Source organism: Pristiophorus japonicus, chromosome 17, assembly GCF_044704955.1.
Source record: "Pristiophorus japonicus isolate sPriJap1 chromosome 17, sPriJap1.hap1, whole genome shotgun sequence".
Taxonomy (NCBI): domain Eukaryota; kingdom Metazoa; phylum Chordata; class Chondrichthyes; family Pristiophoridae; genus Pristiophorus; species Pristiophorus japonicus.
Window position 1 is genome coordinate 90,553,504 of NC_091993.1, and position 19,065 is coordinate 90,572,568.

The 19,065-nt window shown below is 43.5% G+C and overlaps 1 protein-coding gene across 2 annotated transcripts in view; it reads left to right on the forward strand.

Moving 5' to 3' along the window:
* LOC139227851 (ADP-ribosylation factor-like protein 8A) overlaps positions 1 to 19,065 on the forward strand; it is a 72,468-nt gene that overhangs the window by 33,099 nt on the left and 20,304 nt on the right. For both annotated transcript variants that reach the window (XM_070858934.1, XM_070858935.1), the window contains exons 3-4: positions 458 to 531; positions 5,023 to 5,116. In XM_070858934.1, coding sequence (XP_070715035.1) covers positions 458 to 531; positions 5,023 to 5,116 — 168 coding nt within the window. The remainder of the gene's footprint in view (positions 1 to 457; positions 532 to 5,022; positions 5,117 to 19,065) is intronic.

The following is a 19,065-nucleotide window of genomic DNA, read 5'->3' on the forward strand; positions in this document are numbered from 1 at the left end:
ACAGCTGGGAGTCCCTGGCCAAAGACCGCCCTGAGTGGAGGAAGTGCACCCGGGAGGGCGATGAGCGCCTTGAGTCTCATCGCCGAGTGCATGCAGAAAACAAGCGCAGGCAGCGGAAGGAACGCGCAGCAAACCTGTCCCACCCTCCCATGTCCTCAACGACTGTCTGTCCCACCTATGGCGGGGACAGCGGCTCTCGCATTGGACTGCTCAGCCACCATAGAACTCACCAAGAGTGGAAGCAAGTCTTCCTCGATTCCGAGGGACTGCCTATGATGATGATGATGGTGATGAGTGGTAGAGAAAGTCATAGAAAATTAAAATAACATGATAGGAAGCACAAAAAAGGTTGAGGTTGAACAGAATAAAACTTGGAGTATATTTGTTCTTTATGTAAATTTTACATTTTTTTTTAAAGACACTTTATGTTATACTTAATTGCCTATCTTAATTTTAGCTTTGGGACATTGGTGGGCAGCCTCGATTTAGAAGCATGTGGGAACGATACTGCAGAGGAGTCAGTGCAATTGTGTAAGTACTGGAATTGGTTTATTAATGGGGAAAATTAATTACAGCAAGTATTTCATTTTATCGAATCATAGAAATTTACAGTACGGAAAGAGGCCATTTCGGCCCATTGTGTCCGAGCTGGCCAGCCAACCAAGAGCTATCCAGCCTAATCCCACTTTCCAGCTCTTGGTCCATAGCCCTGTAGGTTACGGGTCTTTAAGTGCACATCCAAGTATTTAAAAAAATGTGGGGAGGCATTTGACCCCTCTGCCAAGGGAAACAGGTCCTTCCTATCCACTCTATCCAGGCCCCTCATAATGTTACACACCTCAATCAGGTCTCACCTCAGCCTCCTCTGTTCCAAAGAAAACAGACCCAGCATCTCCAATCTTTCCTTATAGCCAAAATTCTCCAGTCCAGGCAACATTCTTGTAGATCTTCTCTGCATCCTTTCCTGTAATGTGGTGACCAGAACTGTAAGTACTTGAATTGGTACTCCAGCTGTGGCCTAACCAGTGTTTTATACAGTTCAAGCATAACGTCCTTGCTCTTGTATTCCATGCCTCGACCAATAAAGGCAAGTATTCCATATGCTTTCTTGACCACCTTATCTACCTGGCCTTCTACCTTCAGGGATCTGTGGACCTGCACTCCAGGGTCCATTTGTTCCTCTACACTTTTCAGTGTCGTACCATTGAATGTGTATTTTCTTGCCTTGTTAGACTTCCCCAAATGCATTACCTGACACTTATCCGGATTGAATTCCATTTGCCGTTCTGCCCACCTGACCAGTACATTGATATCTTCCTGCAGTCTGCAGCATTCTTTTTCATCAACCACATAGCCTATTTTAGTGTCATCTGCAAACTTCTTCATCATACCCCCAACATTCAAGTCCAAGTCATTGATGTATACCATAAAAAGCAAGGGACCCAGCACTGAGCCCTGCAGAATTCCACTGGATACAGCCTTTCAGTCACAAAGACACCCATCAACCATTACCCTTTGCTTCCTGCCTGAGCCAATTTTGGATCCAACTTGTCACTTTGCCCTGGATCCCATGGGCTTTTACTTTCATGACCAATCTGCTATGTGGGCCCTTAGCAAAAGCTTTGCTAAGATCCTTTTACACTACATCATACGCACTGCCCTCATCGACCCTCCTGGTTACCTCCTCGAAAAAATCAATTAAGTTAATCAGACATGACTTTCCCTTAACAAATCCATGCTGAGTGTCCTTGATTGATCCATGCCTTTCCAAATTAAGATTTATCCTGTCCCTCAGGATTTTTTCCAATAATTTTTCCATCACTGAGATTAGGCTGACTGGCCTCTGATTACTCGGTCTATCCCTTTCTCTCTTTTTAAACAAAGGTACCACATTAGCAGTCCTCCAGTACTCTGGCACCACATTAGCAGTCCTCCAGTACTCTGTAGTCAGAGAGGACTGGAAAATGGTCAGAGCCTCTGCTCTTTCCTCTTTTGCTTCTCAACAGTCTGGGATACATTTCATCCAGGCTTGGGGATTTATCCATTTTCAAAGCTGCTAAACCCCTTAATATTTCCTCTTTCTATATTTATCTTGTCTAATATTTCACACTCCTCCTCCCTCATTGCAAAGTCTGCATTGCCCCTCTCTTGTGAAAACAGATGATGAAAAGTATTCATTTACAATCATACCCACATCTGCCTCTATGCACAGATTTCCTTTTATGGTCTCTAATAGGCCCCACTCTTTAGTTATCCTCTTGCTCTTAATGTATTTATAAAACACCTTTGGGTTTTCTCTGATTTTACTTGCCAACATTCTTTCATGCTCTCTCTTTGCTTTCCTGATATTTTTTAATTGCACCCCTGCACTTATACTCCCCTGGAGTGTCTGCAGTATTGTGTTCGTATCTGTTATAAGCTTCCCTTTTATTTTTTTATCTTGCCCTGTATGTCCCTTGACATTCAGGGGGCTCTAGATTTGTTAGCCCCACCCTTTTTTTTTTAAGGGAACCTACTTGCACTGTAACCTCAGGATCTCTTCCTTGAATGCCTCCTACTGATCTAACACTGATTTACCATCAAGTAGTCGTTTCCAGTCCACTTTGGCCAAATCCCAGCTCAGCAAAATTGGCTTTACTCCAATTGAGAACTTTTTTTCATGGTCCATCTTTTGTCCTTTTCCATAACTACCCTAAATCTTACTGAATTATGATCATTAGCACCAATATGCTCTCCAACTGATACCCCTTCCACCTGTCCCTCTTCATTCCCCCAAACCAAGTTCAGAACTGCCCCCTCCCTGGGCTTGTTACATACTGGCTAAAGAAGTTCTCCTGAATGCATTTTAGGAATTCCGCACCCTCTCTGGGCCCAAGTTTCGGCCTCAGTTGCTCCTGATTTTTTGGAGCAATTGGTGTAGAACGGAGTATCTTAGAAATTCAAATTCTCGGCATTTAGTTTGCTCCAGTTCTAGTCAGTTAGAACAGTTTCACTTTGGAACAGAATTTTTTTTTCAAATGGGGTTGTGTCCGGCCACTTACGCATGTTTTCAAAGTTTCGGCAGTGAAAACTTACTCCAAACTAACTTCGAATGGAGTAAGTGAAGATTTTTGTACGCTCGAAAAAACCTTGTCTACACTTTAGAAGATCAGGCGTAGGGAATGGGGGGGGGGGGGGGGGGGGTTTAAAGGGAAGTTTACAAACATTAAACACTTCAGTTTTACAAATAAAGAGCCATCAATAATAAATGATAAAACATCAATAAATCAACCAATAAATCAATCAAAAAAAATTAATAAATAAAACATTTTCTACTTGCCAACTGCAGCACCGGGAGCCCTCCAACAGCGTGCTGGGATCCCCCCCCCCTGCTCCCCAGTGTGTGTCTGTGTCTCTATCTCTCTGTCTGTGTTTCTGACAGCGGGGGAGGAGGGGGGTAGAGGGAAAGAAGGGGAAAGGGGGGGGGGAGGAGGAGAGAAGGGGAAAGGGGGGGAGGAGGAGAGAAGGGGAAAGGGGGGGAGGAGGAGAGAAGGGGAAAGGGGGGGAGGAGGAGAGAAGGGGAAAGGGGGGGAGGAGGAGAGAAAGGGAAAGGGGGGGGAGGAGGAGAAGAAGGGGAAAGGGGGGGAGGAGGGGAAAGGGGGGGAGGAGGAAAAGGAGAAGAGGAAGGGAAGAGAAGGGGAAAGGGGGGGGAGAGGAGAAGGGGAAAGGGGGGGGAGAGGAGAAGGGGAAAGGGGGGGGAGAGGAGAAGGGGAAAGGGGGGGAAGAGGAGAAGGGAGAAGGGGGGGAAGAGAAGGGGAAGGGGGGGGAGAAGAGAAGAAGGGGAAAGGGGGATGAGAAGAAGGGGGAAGGGGGGGGAGAAGAGAAGGAGAAGGGTGAGGGAGGCTGAACGGGCCAGGCCGGGCCCAAGACTTCGGGAAGGGCCCGTCCCCAGCACCAGATTTACAGGTAGGTGGCGTTGGGTCGGGGGTCTGGAGCACTGGTCGGGTCGGGGGAGGGAGGTCAGGAGCGTGGGTCGGTTCGTGTCTGGGGGTGATGGAGGGAGGTCGGTTCGGGTCGGGGGAGAGGGAGGTCAGGTCGGGGTGGGGGTCGGGTCGGGAGGAAGCAGGATCTGGGTGTGGCAGGAGCCTTATGCACGCAGCCGGGCCCCTCCCACAGTTTTGGGCACCTGGAGCTACTGCACATGCGCGCCCACTGTAGCACGCATGTGCAGATGTCCCGGCAGGGACCTAGCTCCGCCCCCTACAGCTCGTGCTGCGCAGTGCCCAGCTCGAGGACCAGCAGGGAGCCGGTGAATCTGGAAGTTTTTTTGACGCACTTTGTGGCGCGAAAAACGGTCGTCCAGGTAACTTGGGCCCTATCATTCACACATTTTTCCCAGTTAATATTAGGTTAGTTGAAATCCCCCACTATTTCAGCTCTATAGTTTTTGCACTGCCTATTTTGATCGCCTGTTCTGTAGCTTAAAGAAACTATTCATTTGGTGATAGCACAACACAGTTGTGTCTAATTAAGCCATCTTTTCTTCTTTACCTCTAAATTTCTGGTCAGAAGTTTGCTGTCATTTTTTTTCTCCACTTCCTTTTAAACAATGTTCTTCCTTCTTTTCTCGTATCCCCTCCCTTCTCTCCCCAAAGCATTGACTTGCTTATGGTCCTGTGGGTGCCAAACCTTGCCCCATTGGTTGATTTATTGACATGTGACCTTTGCTGAGTGTTGGCAGGCCATTTGATTGTGGAGGGCATAAAAGCCAAACCCAGCCTGGTGCTTACCGGACACCTACATGCTCACCAAAAGTGGTTGCTGAACAGCAATTGGGAACAGAAATGCTGGCCAATTTTCCTTTTTCTAACCTCGGGCACCGAAGCCAATTGTTGTACCCCTGCCGTTCTGGTCAAAATTAGCTACCTTAGCACAAACCAGAGATCAAACCTGGGGTGTTCCTGGTCAGCTACTCATTGGAGCCACTGCGGAATGCCATTCAAACAGAATTTTTAATAAGTCTCATATTTATGCATTTTTCAGGTACATGGTGGATGCTGCAGACCATGAGAAGACAGAAGCTTCAAAGAATGAATTGCATAATTTATTAGATAAACCTCAGTTGCAGGGCATCCCAGTAAGTCTATTCCTTTTCAATTTATAATGATTCAAAGCAAGCTATTCTGAATATTTAACAAGGAAAAAGAATCTTAAGTCTTAAAATTGGAAGTGAATGCCTTTAGAATTAATTTGTTTCATTCTGATTTGGTGGCTTGGTGTTCTGACATACTGATGGTGCAAAACTTGTACTGTGCAATAATTGCATTTTAAGGATTCTGAAAAAGCAAGGAAACTGAATTAAAATTCTGGTATATTCATTATACAGCAAACATAGAAACATGAAAATAGGTGCAGGAGTAGACCATTTGAGCCTGCACCACCATTCAATAAGATCATGGCTGATCCTTCACCTCAGTACCCCTTTCCTGCTTTCTCTCCATACCCCATGATCCCTTTAGCCGCAAGGGCCATATCTAACTCCCTCTTTAATATATCCAAGGAACTGGCATCAACAACTCTCTGCGACAGGGAATTCCACAGGTTAACAACTCTGAGTGAAGAAGTTTCTTCTCATCTCAGTCCTAAATGACTTTACCCTTTATCCTTAGATTGTGTACCCTGGTTCTGGACTTCCCCAACATCGGAAACATTCTTCCTGCATCTAATCTGTCCAGTCCTGTCAGAATTTTATGTTTCTATGAGATTCCCCCCTCATCCTTCTGAATTCCAGTGAATACAGGCCCAGTCGATCCAGTGTCTCCTCATGCCAGTCCAGCCATCCTGGGAATCGGTCTGGTGAACCTTCGCTGCACTCCCTCAATAGCAAGAAAGTCCTTCCTCAGATTAGGAGACCAAAACTGAACACAATATTCCAGGTGAGGCCTCACCAAGGCCCTGTACAACTGCAGTAAGACCTCCCTGCTCCTATACTCAAATCCCCTAGTTATGAAGGCCAACATTGTTTTCAGACTAAGGAAGGAACGATGTAATGGTTAACACACATTTTAGTATACCTGTATAGACAAAAGGCTGGTGTTATAAATGCAGCTAAATTGGTACTTAGCTGTTGCTAGAATAGTATCATGTCTTCTTGAAAAGCACTTGCCCAGTGTGAGAGACAATGGTGCTGGTAGAATTTTTGATCTATCTATTTTCTATGTATTGAATGTATCTTCGTCATGGTCAACAGCAAGGTCCCAATAAAGCAGCTAAAAACACAAAATCAAGAGAATTTCACAGTATCCAGTGCAATGGTATATAATGCACACGAAACATACTATCATGACTATTACACGGCAAGAATACTAAAGAGAATTGCCATTTCAATTATCGTTGCTTAAAAACATTCACACAAGTGAACTATTTTCTAAGATTTTTCAGAAAGAGTTTTACATTTTTTTAGTTTTGATTTTGAGCTGATTTGCATCCAATAAGCCAATATGTGTTTGGATAGTTTGAAACATTCAAAGATTATGTACAATTTTTGACCTGTGCACTTGAATATTTTCCTCTTGTCAAACACAAATATTGAAAATGTTTAACCTTAAACTATCACATTGTTAAAACACATGCATGATTTAAGTAGATGATGCATTTAAAATTAAACAGAAAATGCAGGAAATACTCAACAGGTCAGGCAGCACCTGTGGATGGAGAAACTGAGTTAATGTTTCGGGTTGATGAAAGGACACTGACCTGAAAGGTTAACTCTGCTTCTCTCCCCAGATATTGCCTGACCTGAGTATTTTCAGTTTTTTTTTCAGATTTCCAGTGTCAGTATTTTGCCTTTGTATCCATTTTAAATTAATTGGTTCATTTAAAAAGTCACTGTATATGATTGCTCATTTGAATCTGAGCAAATATAAAGACTGTAGTTCTGTGGAAGGACATATTTCAGAAGGTGGAATCTATACTATACTAGCTGTACTCTGTTTACATAGTCATCAAGGAGCAGTGACATGGTCTTCCACAAATTACTTGCCCTATTGTACTAATTCTACTAAATTTTTAATTGTTATACCATTGAGGATAGTGCACTATTTATGGTAACGTGCAAACCTTTCTACTTTTACTCGACTACTGAGATAGGTGTATACATGTCAGTGGTGACGGACTTGTAGGATCCTAATCAGATTCAGATGGTTCTACATGTGGCTATGGTTGAGCCTTAGGAAATTTGTTTTTAAAAATATAGATTAAAGGTATTTCCAAAGCGTGAAATCTCAGATAATCTAGATCTCTGCCGAGGAAAATCATATGTATTCTAATAGTTATATCTTGCACTATTTTTTCCCATGCAAAGAACTGCTTTCATATTACTTGCTGCTCGAGTTTTCCAGGGGATTCTGCTGCTACACAAAATATTTAAAGGATGAATGAAAGACAATCATTATTCAATTATCATGTCTTTTTCCTTAAGTACCAAAATTGATCAACCACAAAGTAGATGTTCATCTTTTAAACATGTGTTCATCTTTGATCCGTTAAGATCTGTACGAAAACATAACATTTAAATCGGAGTGTTTGTAAAACTACACTTCATTGCTAATAATGCTTTTATCCTCATTACATTAATGTATTGGGAACTATCTTCATTGGAAGGATCAAGAATCACATTTTTTCAGCAAATTCTCCTGAAGAGGTTTGCTACAATGGTGTTTTAGCAAGGGGGCAGGATGAAATCTGGGATCTTAATTCCTTCAGGCACACATTATTATACGAACAATTGCAAATCTCAGCAATAGTATTGGAACACAATATATAATAGGTAGCAGTTTGGAGCGTTATAACACTGACTCAATTGTTCTGGGTTCTGATGACCTACTGTGAGAATTAAGTTTATGCACTCATCTGATCATCTCTACCACAGCCTGGCTGAGGTCTTACTCTACAGGTGGGTGATTGAACTGCAGAACTGGGATTCAGTCTTGGGCTGCAGCCTGAATCTAGTAACTGTAGAGTATGAAGTGCAGCAGGCAAGGCTGTGACGTGTATTCTGCCCACCAGGGGAGAGCTTTGCATATGTGTGCTTGTAGATGCATGCAGAGCTGTGTTCCCCTGATGGATATTTAAAAAAAAATGTGATGCTAGATTTGAGGGATGAAGGCTGGCTGAGGCATTGGGAGAGCATTCTGCTTTGCTTCAAAAAAATGTGTCTCGAAATCTTTTACATTTGCCTGTACAGACAGGGCCACGGTCTAACATGTCATGAAAAAACGGCACCTCCAACAGTGCAGCATAACCTCTGTACTGCACTGCAGTGTCTGCCTAGATTATGTGCTCCAGTCCTGGGGCCCAAGTTTCGGCTGTCCCGCAGAACAGCGTACCTCCGAGAGGCCTGCCTATTTTGTAGAATTAACAGCGCGCCGAAAACTTATCTCTCAATTCTCGGTGTTTAGCAGGCCTGTTTAGCATTCGGCGCAGCACAAGCGGGTGGGGGCGGAGCTACAGCCCTGTGCCGGCAGCTGCGCATGTGCGCAGTGGAGTCTGCGTGCGTGCACAGTAGCTCCTGGCCCTCCCAGCGCATCCTGTCTCCGGGCAACCCTAACCCTGACCGAAGGGACGTCGTGATGTTCGCTGCCCCTATCCCGGGTCGAGTGACCTGCCTGCCTCACCGTCCCTCGCCTCGTTACCACTGCCCTTCGCTCCTCTGTGGCGGGGCCCGCCTGACCAGCAGCTCTTCTGTGGGTCCTGCCCGAACTCCTCCTCCTGGCGGGGCCTGACCGACCAGCAGCTCCTTGGGTGGCGGGGCCCGCCCGACCAGCAGCTCCTCGGGTGGCTGTTGATGGGCTTCTGGTGCTCCCGAACGGATAGGTGCTGCAGTAGGTGAGTAGAAACTTTAAATTTTTATTTATTGATTTTTTAAAAATGTATCTTTTAATTTGATGTGTTTGGTTTTATTTACCATTTATTATTGATGGCTCTTTATTGCTAAAAGTGAAGCGTTTAATGCTTTGGAAAATCCTCTAACTTCCCCCCCCCCCCCCCCCCCAAATCTCTGGCTACCTGTGCCTAATTCTAAAGTGTACGCAAGGTTTTTCTGAGTGTACAAAAGTCGGCACTTACTCCGTTCTAAGTTAGTTTGGAGTAACTTTTCGCTGCCTAAACTTGCAAAACAGGCGTAAGTGGCTGGTCACTCCCCCTTTTTGGAAAAAAAATTGAACTAAAACAAAACTAAGCTAACTCACTAGAACTAGAGCAAACTAAATACCGAGAATTGCAATTTCTAAGATGCTCCAAACTAAACTAGTTGTTCCAAAAAAATAGGAGCATCTCCAGCTGAAACTTGGGCCCCTGGAGTGGGTCTTGAATCACAACCTTCAAACTCAAAAGGAAGAGTACTACCACTAAGTCAAGCTGACAGCATTATTTACAATGGCATTTGCATCACTCTACTTTTCAAAACAAAGATTTTATTCTGCTTTTTTGAATTTTTATCGCAACCTTTTATCAGCACCTCTAGATTATGGTGATTTAATTGTGCATTGAAGATCTGACCAAGACTGTGGTTCTCATATTGGACGGTACAGCCACCAAAGAACTTGCTTCAGGAGTGGAAGCAAGTTTTCCTCGATTCCTAGGGACTGCCTATGATGATGATGATCAGTTCAGCAGCTCCCAATAGCTCAACAAGTTGAATCACGTAATGAGCTGAACCAAATCGAGCCAGAAGGCCCCTAGTTTATTCCCCAGACTCTGAGCTAACTGATCTCAACCAGAACAGCAACAACTGGTCTGTGTTCCTGGGTCAGCAAGGTGAAAATCAGCTAAGATTCCCATTCCTGATTGCTATCGGGGCCCAATGGATGTGTGTTGTGTACACACACGTAGTCAGGGGAGGGCAAGATTGTGTTCGTCTGCATTGCCCCCAGTGGTCAAATAATCTGGTGGCACTTGAGGCTTGCTTATGAATAATGGCTACTTGGGTTGTAAAACTGTAACCCAACAATGAATCAAGATCTTTGGAAAGGGGAGGAAAGTGGAGAAAATTGGGTCAACAGAACTCTGGTTTTTGCTTTAAAATTAGGATTGCACTTTTAATCCAAGACTGTCTGTTCCAGGGAACAGTGTATGCCCTTGCTCCATTTTGGCAATTATGAATTTGGTGCATACAGCATGATGCTTAAAAATTATCAATACAGTAATAATTTTACTGATATCAGGAGTAGCTTTTTACTACAATAAAATATACACCTCGCTTTAAATCCTCATTTTAAAAACATTCACTTCTACTTTGCCTTTCTCTCCTGAAAGAAATGCATTTTAATATGCAGAACACTATAGTACCATGCAAGCAATTGCACTTTGCATTTGATTTCCAACCTGTCATCTAATCACGAAAGTCATGGATGTTGTTGTGGGAATTAAGGCACCAAATCCCACAATACCCACAATATATAAATACTGCATTGGAAAATTTCATTATGCAACCTATATTAGTTGAAGGGTATTAAACAAATTGCTCCCCATGTTCACCAATGGACTTGCATTGGAAAATATGATTAGGGTTCACAGTTTGTCTAAAGTGTCATGATGCCTAAATGAACTGTCTGAAAGATTGCCAGATCTGTATACAGTGGGACAATAGTACAGCATTGAGAGCCACACCACTTCACACTTGCATGCATCAGGCATCTAATACTAAGACAGAAATTCATTAACTGACAGGACTTTAAAAAATTCTGCACTAATACAATTAATACCATCACAAGGTTAACTATTGGAGTTGAACAATTAACTGATACAATCAACTAAACAAAATCAAATGCATCAGTAGCTTCACTTAAGTGTTTCACTTAAGCTTCAAAATAACCATGACTGCTAAGATTACAGTATGGACTTGACATGCAGTCTATATTCAGTGTAGCTTGGTAGGTTTCCTGTGTTGAAATTGTCACTTGACCCGAGCATAAAATCACATGACTTTGAGCAGTAGGCTGGATGAAGCATAGCTCTGCCTTCCTCTGGGGACATCTGCACAGTTTGCCGTTAATCTTTTTCTGTGTTCGTCTTCTCTTTCTAGCTTTTGCTAACCTTGCTATTAATAGATTTTCTTCTATTTGTTTATTTGCCTAGAACTTAAATCTACTAAATTAACTCGTGTTGCACTTCTATCTTGGTCTAAAACAATTTGGCCTTTCTTAACTCATTTACATTTGATGTTCTCAACTTCTAAAGATCACCTTGAGTCTTTTACCCTCCTGAAAATTTCCTGACTGTTCCCAAAACTCTGAGTTGCATGGTTAATAAAACAAGCCTGAAGGCTTTGTGTCTTAATGCAAGGAGTATCCGCAATAAGGTGGATGAATTAATTGTGCAAATAGATGTTAACAAATATGATGTGATTGGGATTACGGAGACGTGGCTCCAGGATGATCAGGGCTGGGAACTCAACATTCAGGGGTATTCAACATTCAGGAAGGATAGAATAAAAGGAAAAGGAGGTGGGGTAGCATTGCTGGTTAAAGAGGAGATTAATGCAATAGTTAGGAAAGACATTAGCTTGGATGATGTGGAATCTATATGGGTAGAGCTGCAGAACACCAAAGGGCAAAAAACGTTAGTAGGAGTTGTGTACAGACCTCCAAACAGTAATAGGGATGTTGGGGAGGGCATCAAACAGGAAATTAGGGGTACATGCAATAAAGGTGCAGCAGTTATAATGGGTGACTTTAATATGCACATAGATTGGGCTAGCCAAACTGGAAGCAATACGGTAGAGGAGGATTTCCTGGAGTGCATAAGGGATGGTTTTCTAGACCAATATGTTGAGGAACCAACTAGGGGGGAGGCCATCTTAGACTGGGTGTTGTGTAATGAGAGAGGATTAATTAGCAATCTCATTGTGCGAGGCCCCTTGGGGAAGAGTGACCATAATATGGTGGAATTCTGCATTAGGATGGAGAATGAAACAGTAATTTCAGAGACCATGGTCCAGAACTTAAAGAAGGGTAACTTTGAAGGTATGAGGCGTGAATTGGCTAGGATAGATTGGCGAATGATACTTAGGGGGTTGACTGTGGATGGGCAATGGCAGACATTTAGAGACCGCATGGATGAAGTACAACAATTGTACATTCCTGTCTGGCGTAAAAATAAAAAGGGGAAGGTGGCTCAACCGTGGCTATCTAGGGAAATCAGGGATAGTATTAAAGCCAAGGAAGTGGCATACAAATTTGCCAGAAATAGCAGCGAACCTGGGGACTGGGAGAAATTTAGAACTCAGCAGAGGAGGACAAAGGGTTTGATTAGGACAGGGAAAATGGAGTACGAGAAGAAGCTTGCAGGGAACATTAAGGCAGATTGCAAAAGTTTCTATAGGTATGTAAAGAGAAAAAGGTTGGTGAAGACAAACGTAGGTCCCCTGCAGTCAGAATCAGGGGAAGTCATAACGGGGAACAAAGAAATGGCGGATCAATTGAACAAGTACTTTGGTTCGGTATTCACTAAGGAGGATACAAACAACCTTCCGGATATAAAAGGGGTCAGAGGGTCTAGTAAGGAAGAGGAACTGAGGGAAATCTTTATTAGTCGGGAAATTGTGTTGGGGAAATTGATGGGATTGAAGGCCGATAAATCCCCAGGGCCTGATGGACTGCATCCTAGAGTACTTAAGGAGGTGGCCTTGGAAATAGCGGATGCATTGACAGTCATTTTCCAACATTCCATTGACTCTGGATCAGTTCCTATGGAGTGGAGGGTAGCCAATGTAACCCCACTTTTTAAAAAAGGAGGGAGAGAGAAAACAGGGAATTATAGACCGGTCAGCCTGACCTCAGTAGTGGGTAAAGTGATGGAATCAATTATTAAGGATGTCATAGCAGTGCATCTGGAAAATGGTGACATGATAGGTCCAAGTCAGCATGGATTTGTGAAAGGGAAATCATGCTTGACAAATCTTCTGGAATTTTTTGAGGATGTTTCCAGTAAAGTGGACAAGGGAGAACCAGTTGATGTGGTATATTTGGACTTTCAGAAGGCTTTCGACAAGGTCCCACACAAGAGATTAATGTGCAAAGTTAAAGCACATGGGATTGGGGGTAGTGTGCTGACGTGGATTGAGAACTGGTTGTCAGACAGGAAGCAAAGAGTAGGAGTAAACGGGTACTTTTCAGAATGGCAGGCAGTGACTAGTGGAGTGCCGCAAGGTTCTGTGCTGGGGCCCCAGCTGTTTACATTGTACATTAATGATTTAGACGAGGGGATTAAATGCAGTATCTCCAAATTTGCGGATGATACTAAGTTGGGTGGCAGTGTGAGCTGCGAGGAGGATGCTATTAGGCTGCAGAGTGACTTGGATAGGTTAGGTGAGTGGGCAAATGCATGGCAGATGAAGTATAATGTGGATAAATGTGAGGTTATCCACTTTGGTGGTAAAAACAGAGAGACAGACTATTATCTGAATGGTGACAGATTAGGAAAAGGGAAGGTGCAACGAGACCTGGGTGTCATGGTACATCAGTCATTGAAGGTTGGCATGCAGGTACAGCAGGCGGTTAAGAAAGCAAATGGCATGTTGGCCTTCATAGCGAGGGGATTTGAATACAGGGGCAGGGAGGTGTTGCTACAGTTGTACAGGGCCTTGGTGAGGCCACACCTGGAGTATTGTGTACAGTTTTGGTCTCCTAACTTGAGGAAGGACATTCTTGCTATTGAGGGAGTGCAGCGAAGGTTCACCAGACTGATTCCCGGGATGGCGGGACTGACCTATCAAGAAAGATTGGATCAATTGGGATTGTATTCACTGGAGTTCAGAAGAATGAGAGGGGACCTCATAGAAACGTTTAAAATTCTGACGGGTTTAGACAGGTTAGATGCAGAAAGAATGTTCCCAATGTTGGGGAAGTCCAGAACCAGGGGTCACAGTCTGAGGATAAGGGGTAAGCCATTTAGGACCGAGATGAGGAGAAACTTCTTCACCCAGAGAGTGGTGAACCTGTGGAATTCTCTACCACAGAAAGTAGTTGAGGCCAATTCACTAAATATATTCAAAAGGGAGTTAGATGAAGTCCTTACTACTCGGGGGATCAAGGGTTATGGCGAGAAAGCAGGAAGGGGGTACTGAAGTTTCATGTTCAGCCATGAACTCATTGAATGGCGGTGCAGGCTAGAAGGGCTGAATGGCCTGCTCCTGCACCTATTTTCTATGTTTCTATATATGACCTTAAATATCTTGTGCTATCATAAAGAGAATCCTACTTAGTGACCTGATTAATCAAAGGGATCATGTTTGGCCACAGTTAATCAGTCAGTCATTCTCAGACACGACAATTGACAGATTTTAAGTTGTTTTGCAGAAGACAAAATTCCAATTATTTCTCCTCTCTACTTTTTCACCCAGCAACTAAAACACTGGCAGTAAATAACACATCATCATCATCATCATCATTATCATCAGTTCCTCAGAATCGAGGAAGGCTTGCTTCCACTCTATATAAAAAAAAAAGAGTTCTTAGATGGCTGAACAGTCCAATAAGTGAACCACAGTCCCTATCACAGGTGGGACAGACAGTCGTTGAGGGAAAGAGAGGGTGGGATTGGTTTGCCCCACGCTCTTTCCGCTGCATGCTCTCGTTGATGAGACTCCAGGTGTTATGCGCCCTCCCGGATGCACTTCCTCCACTTAGGGAGTCTTTGGCCAGGGACTCTCGGGTGTCGTGGGGATGTTGCACTTTATCAAGGAGGCTTTGAGGGTGCCCTTGAAACGTTTCCTCTGCCCACCGTTGGCTTATTTGCCGTGAAGGAGTTCAGAGAAGAGCGCTTGCTTTGGGAGTCTCATGTCAGGCATGCCTGACATATGTGGCCTGCCCAGCGGAGCTGATCGAGTGTGGTCAGTGCTTCAATGCTGGGGATGTTGGCCTGGTCGAAGACGCTAACGTTGGTGCATTTGTCCTCCCAGGGGATTTGTAGGATCTTGCGGAGACATCGTTGGTGGTATTTCTCCAGTGACTTTAGGTGTCTACTGTACATGGTCCATGTCTCTCAGCCATACAGGAGGGCAGGTATTACTACAGCCCTGTAGACCATGAGCTTTGTGGCAGATTTGAGGGCTGGTCTTCGAACACACTCTTCCTCAGGCGGCCAAAGGCTGCACTGGCGCACTCGAGGCGGTGTTGAATCTCGTCGTCAATGTCTTCCCTTGTTAAGAGGCTCCCGAGGTATGCGAAATAGTCCACATTGTCCAGGTCCATGCTGTGGATCTTGATGGCTGGGGGGCAGTGCTGTGCGGCGGGGACAGGTTGGTGGAGGACCTTTGTCTTACGGATGTTTAGTGTAAGGCCCATGTTTTCATACACCTCAGTGAATATATTGACTGCGATTTGGAGTTCAGCCTCTGTCCACACTTCTAACCAACTGCTCTCTCAAACTTCATTAAGGCTGATCAATCCAAGAGTCATGACCAATCGATTTGCCTTGTATCTTAAGTACTGACCGGCCCCTGATACAAGGGTACTAATTAGTTACATCTGCCTATACCGTCATTTGTGTATGTCTTACAAGGATTAACCATTTAACTTGAGCATCACACCATCCATGTAAAATGTACAAACCACTTCCTCGTACCATCAAAAATGTGAGAACCGCATTTGTAAATGGAACATAATAGACAAACGTACAGTGAAGAAAAATAAAATACTTCCATTTATGTAGCATATTACCGTGCCTACAATCATCCCAAGGCACCTCGCATATAACAAATTGCAGATAGTTGGTGTCTATGAAAGCAATTTTCCCAGGCCACCAGTGTTTTTAAGTTGTCCACATATATGCCTCTGCTTGAATGCCAAAAATGTGTGCATTCACAGTGCCCCACATTATGATCATATCTTCAGTATACATGAGTTCGCTGCTTACATCTACCTGATGATCATTAAGTGAATGAGAAAACATTCTAACGTGTGACAGCTGCACACTTTTTATTTGACAAGTGTGAACATAAAACTACACAATTCCACAAAGAACAATGTCACATGGGAAGAATGGCATTATTGCTAAAAACACATCCTTAAATTCTACACTTGCAAACGAGCATTCTTACACACGGTTACCATTTCTTGATTTACATTGTATAATCGGCATTTGCTAACAAATGGGCTATGCTGCTCCCCTGAAATTGTCTCAAAGCTGCGGGATCATTTGCGGCATGTGCAGAATGTGACCATATGTACGGAACTTGTGCGCAGCAGCCCGCTCGGGTGGTTTCTGGACTGGCTTGTGATGAAATACAACCAGGCAGTGTCCAAGCACTTCAAACTTTCAGAAGAAGATAATGATGTGCATTTATATAGCGCCGTTCGCCACCACCGGACGTCCCAAAGTACTTTATAGCCAATTAAGTACTTTTTGAAGTGTCGTCACTGTTGTAATATAGGAAACATTATATTTTAGGGAGAAATATTTCTGATTGGTTGCATAAATTGTACTTGAAAGCCAATGTGATGTAAAATATATTAATGGGAGATCTGCAACAAAGATAGATATAGAATGATGTAAAACATACAGGAGACACAGATCCAAAATCAAGGTGACACATGCCAACCATCTGTGTTTCTCTAATATTCAAATTAAAGCGTGTAGGAGTGGCAAGATTCTTTGGGAACAGCTCTAGGAATCAGTCAATTTTGAGGTGCCTTTTCTGAGTCTGTTACGCTTACCATTGATGTTCCAGAGTACAATTGTGGTTATCAAGTTTAAGATGGCTCTTTGGCTTGGCATGGTGTACATCAGATGCTATGGAGACTTGCAGAGTAATCTGAAAGGAACAAACTGGATTTTGCTCTAGTGTGGGACATGAACAAAGTGTTCTAAGGCTAGAGAGAAATCTATTTGCATTGCTCTCATTGATTTTCATAATTCTTTTCTTCTCGTAACTCCTGTAGCCTTTGCTTAGAAGCTGCTAACTATATAAGACCAAAAGTTTGCCTTTATCCAGCATGCGTAATCCAGCTCAAATCCATGTTTGGTCTCCGTATTTAAGGAAGGATACACTTGCATTGGAGGCTGTTCAGGAAAGGTTTGCTAGGTTGATTCTGGAGATGAGTGGGTTGACTTACGAAGATAGGTTGAGTAGGTTGGGCCTATAATCATTGGAGTTCAGAAAAATGAGAGGTGATCTTATCGTAACAAGATAATCAGGAGGCTCGACAAGGTGGATGCAGAGTGGATATTTCCACTCATAGGGGAAACTAAAACTAGAGGGCATAGTCTGCCCTCTTGAGCATCCCTGATTATAACTGCGCAACCATTAGTGGCCGTGCCTTCAGCTGCCTGGGCTCTAACCCCTGGAATACCCTACCTAAACCTCTCTGCCTCGCTACCTCGCACTCCTCCTTCAAGATGCTCCTTAAAACCTACCTCTGACAAAGCTTTTGGTCACCTACTTTAATTTCTCCTTATGTGGCTCGGTGTCACATTTATTTCTCTCATAATGCTCCTGTGAAGCACGTTGGGACGCTTCACTACATTAAAGGTGCTATATAAATACATGTTGTTTTAACACTCTCTTCAGACTGCATATTTTGGAACACCATGCAATGATGGGACTGCGTGTGTCTATATAATCATTTAAATAAATGAGGACATTCATTAATCTCATTAAAGAATTGACATGCTACAACTTAAAATACTCTTTTCCAAAATCATTTTTCATTGATGCTGAAATGGACAATGCATGTTTTAATCCAGCAAGAACATCATCCCTCTGTCTATTTTGCATCAAGTCTAATTAATATTGCCATCACATCTGTTGTACCACATGTCTGGGAAGCCAAATTTAATTACGTTATCAGCCTTGGCTTAGTGGTAGTACTTTTGCCTTGAATCAGAAGGTTGTGGGTTCAAGCTCCACTCCAGAGATTGAGCACATAATCTATGCTGACATTGCAGTACTGAGGGCGTATGCTCTGTTTGAAGTGCCGTCTTTTGAATGAGACTTTATCATTTCCTCCTCCTGTAGATGTAACGGGTCTCATGGCACTATTAGAAGAGGAGCAGGGGAGTTCTTCTGGTATTGTGGCCAATATTCATCCTTCAACCAACATCAGAAGCAGATTATCTTCTCATTTATCTCATTACTATTTGTGGAATCTTGCTGTGTGCAAATTGGCTGCTACATTTCCCATTACAACACTGACTACACTTAAACATTACTCTGGCTATGATGCGCTTTAGGATGTCTTGACTTTGTGAAAGGCCCTGTATAAATAGTCGCCCCTTGCACTGTTATCCTTGGGGGGCCCCCTCCTCTCCTTGACTACAAGCTGACCCTTGGTGACATTATCCAAGGATGTCAGGCAGCTTCTGCATTTACTCACCACCTCGCTCTCCCAATCCTTTGTGTCTCTGCTCACCTGGCTGGCCTTTCCTTGTCTTTGCTCTGTAAACTTCAACTCATCCAAAGCTCTGCTGTTCACATCCCGTCCTGCACCAAATCCCGTTCGTGCATCCCTCCCATTGATTATGCAATCTCCCTCCTCTCCTGCCCGAACCATTACCAACCATGCTTTCAGCTGTCTAGGCCTCACACTCTGCAGTTTCCTTCCAAAACTCTACTATCTGCCTGTCCTCATTTGAGACACTCGTTAAAACCCACTTTTAGCTATGCCCCCCCCCTCCCCCCCCCCATTCCATTTTCTTTTGATTATCTCTATCTAAGGTGCCCCTAAGTGTTCTCCTACACTAAACATGCTATATAAATGCAATGTTGTGGGTCATGGGAGTGCTCATCCATGTTCAGTAAAATCCAAGGTTGAAAAGTAGTTTTAAAAATATGTTGCCAGTCTCTTAAATGTTGAAATATATAATTAACTATTTACTCAGTATCCTCTAAACTGGGGAGACGGCAACATTTTGATAAAATATTCTGCTTCATTTCAGTGATTAAATTTGTGATTACTCATTTGGTTTCTGTGATGTGTAAGTGAGAACTGATTAAGTGTTGGGCTGTTCTTTATGTTGCTCCCTGGTGGTTTTTAGTATAGGAATTAGTTTCAAACCAGAATTGCTTAGGGTGCTTCTTTACATTAA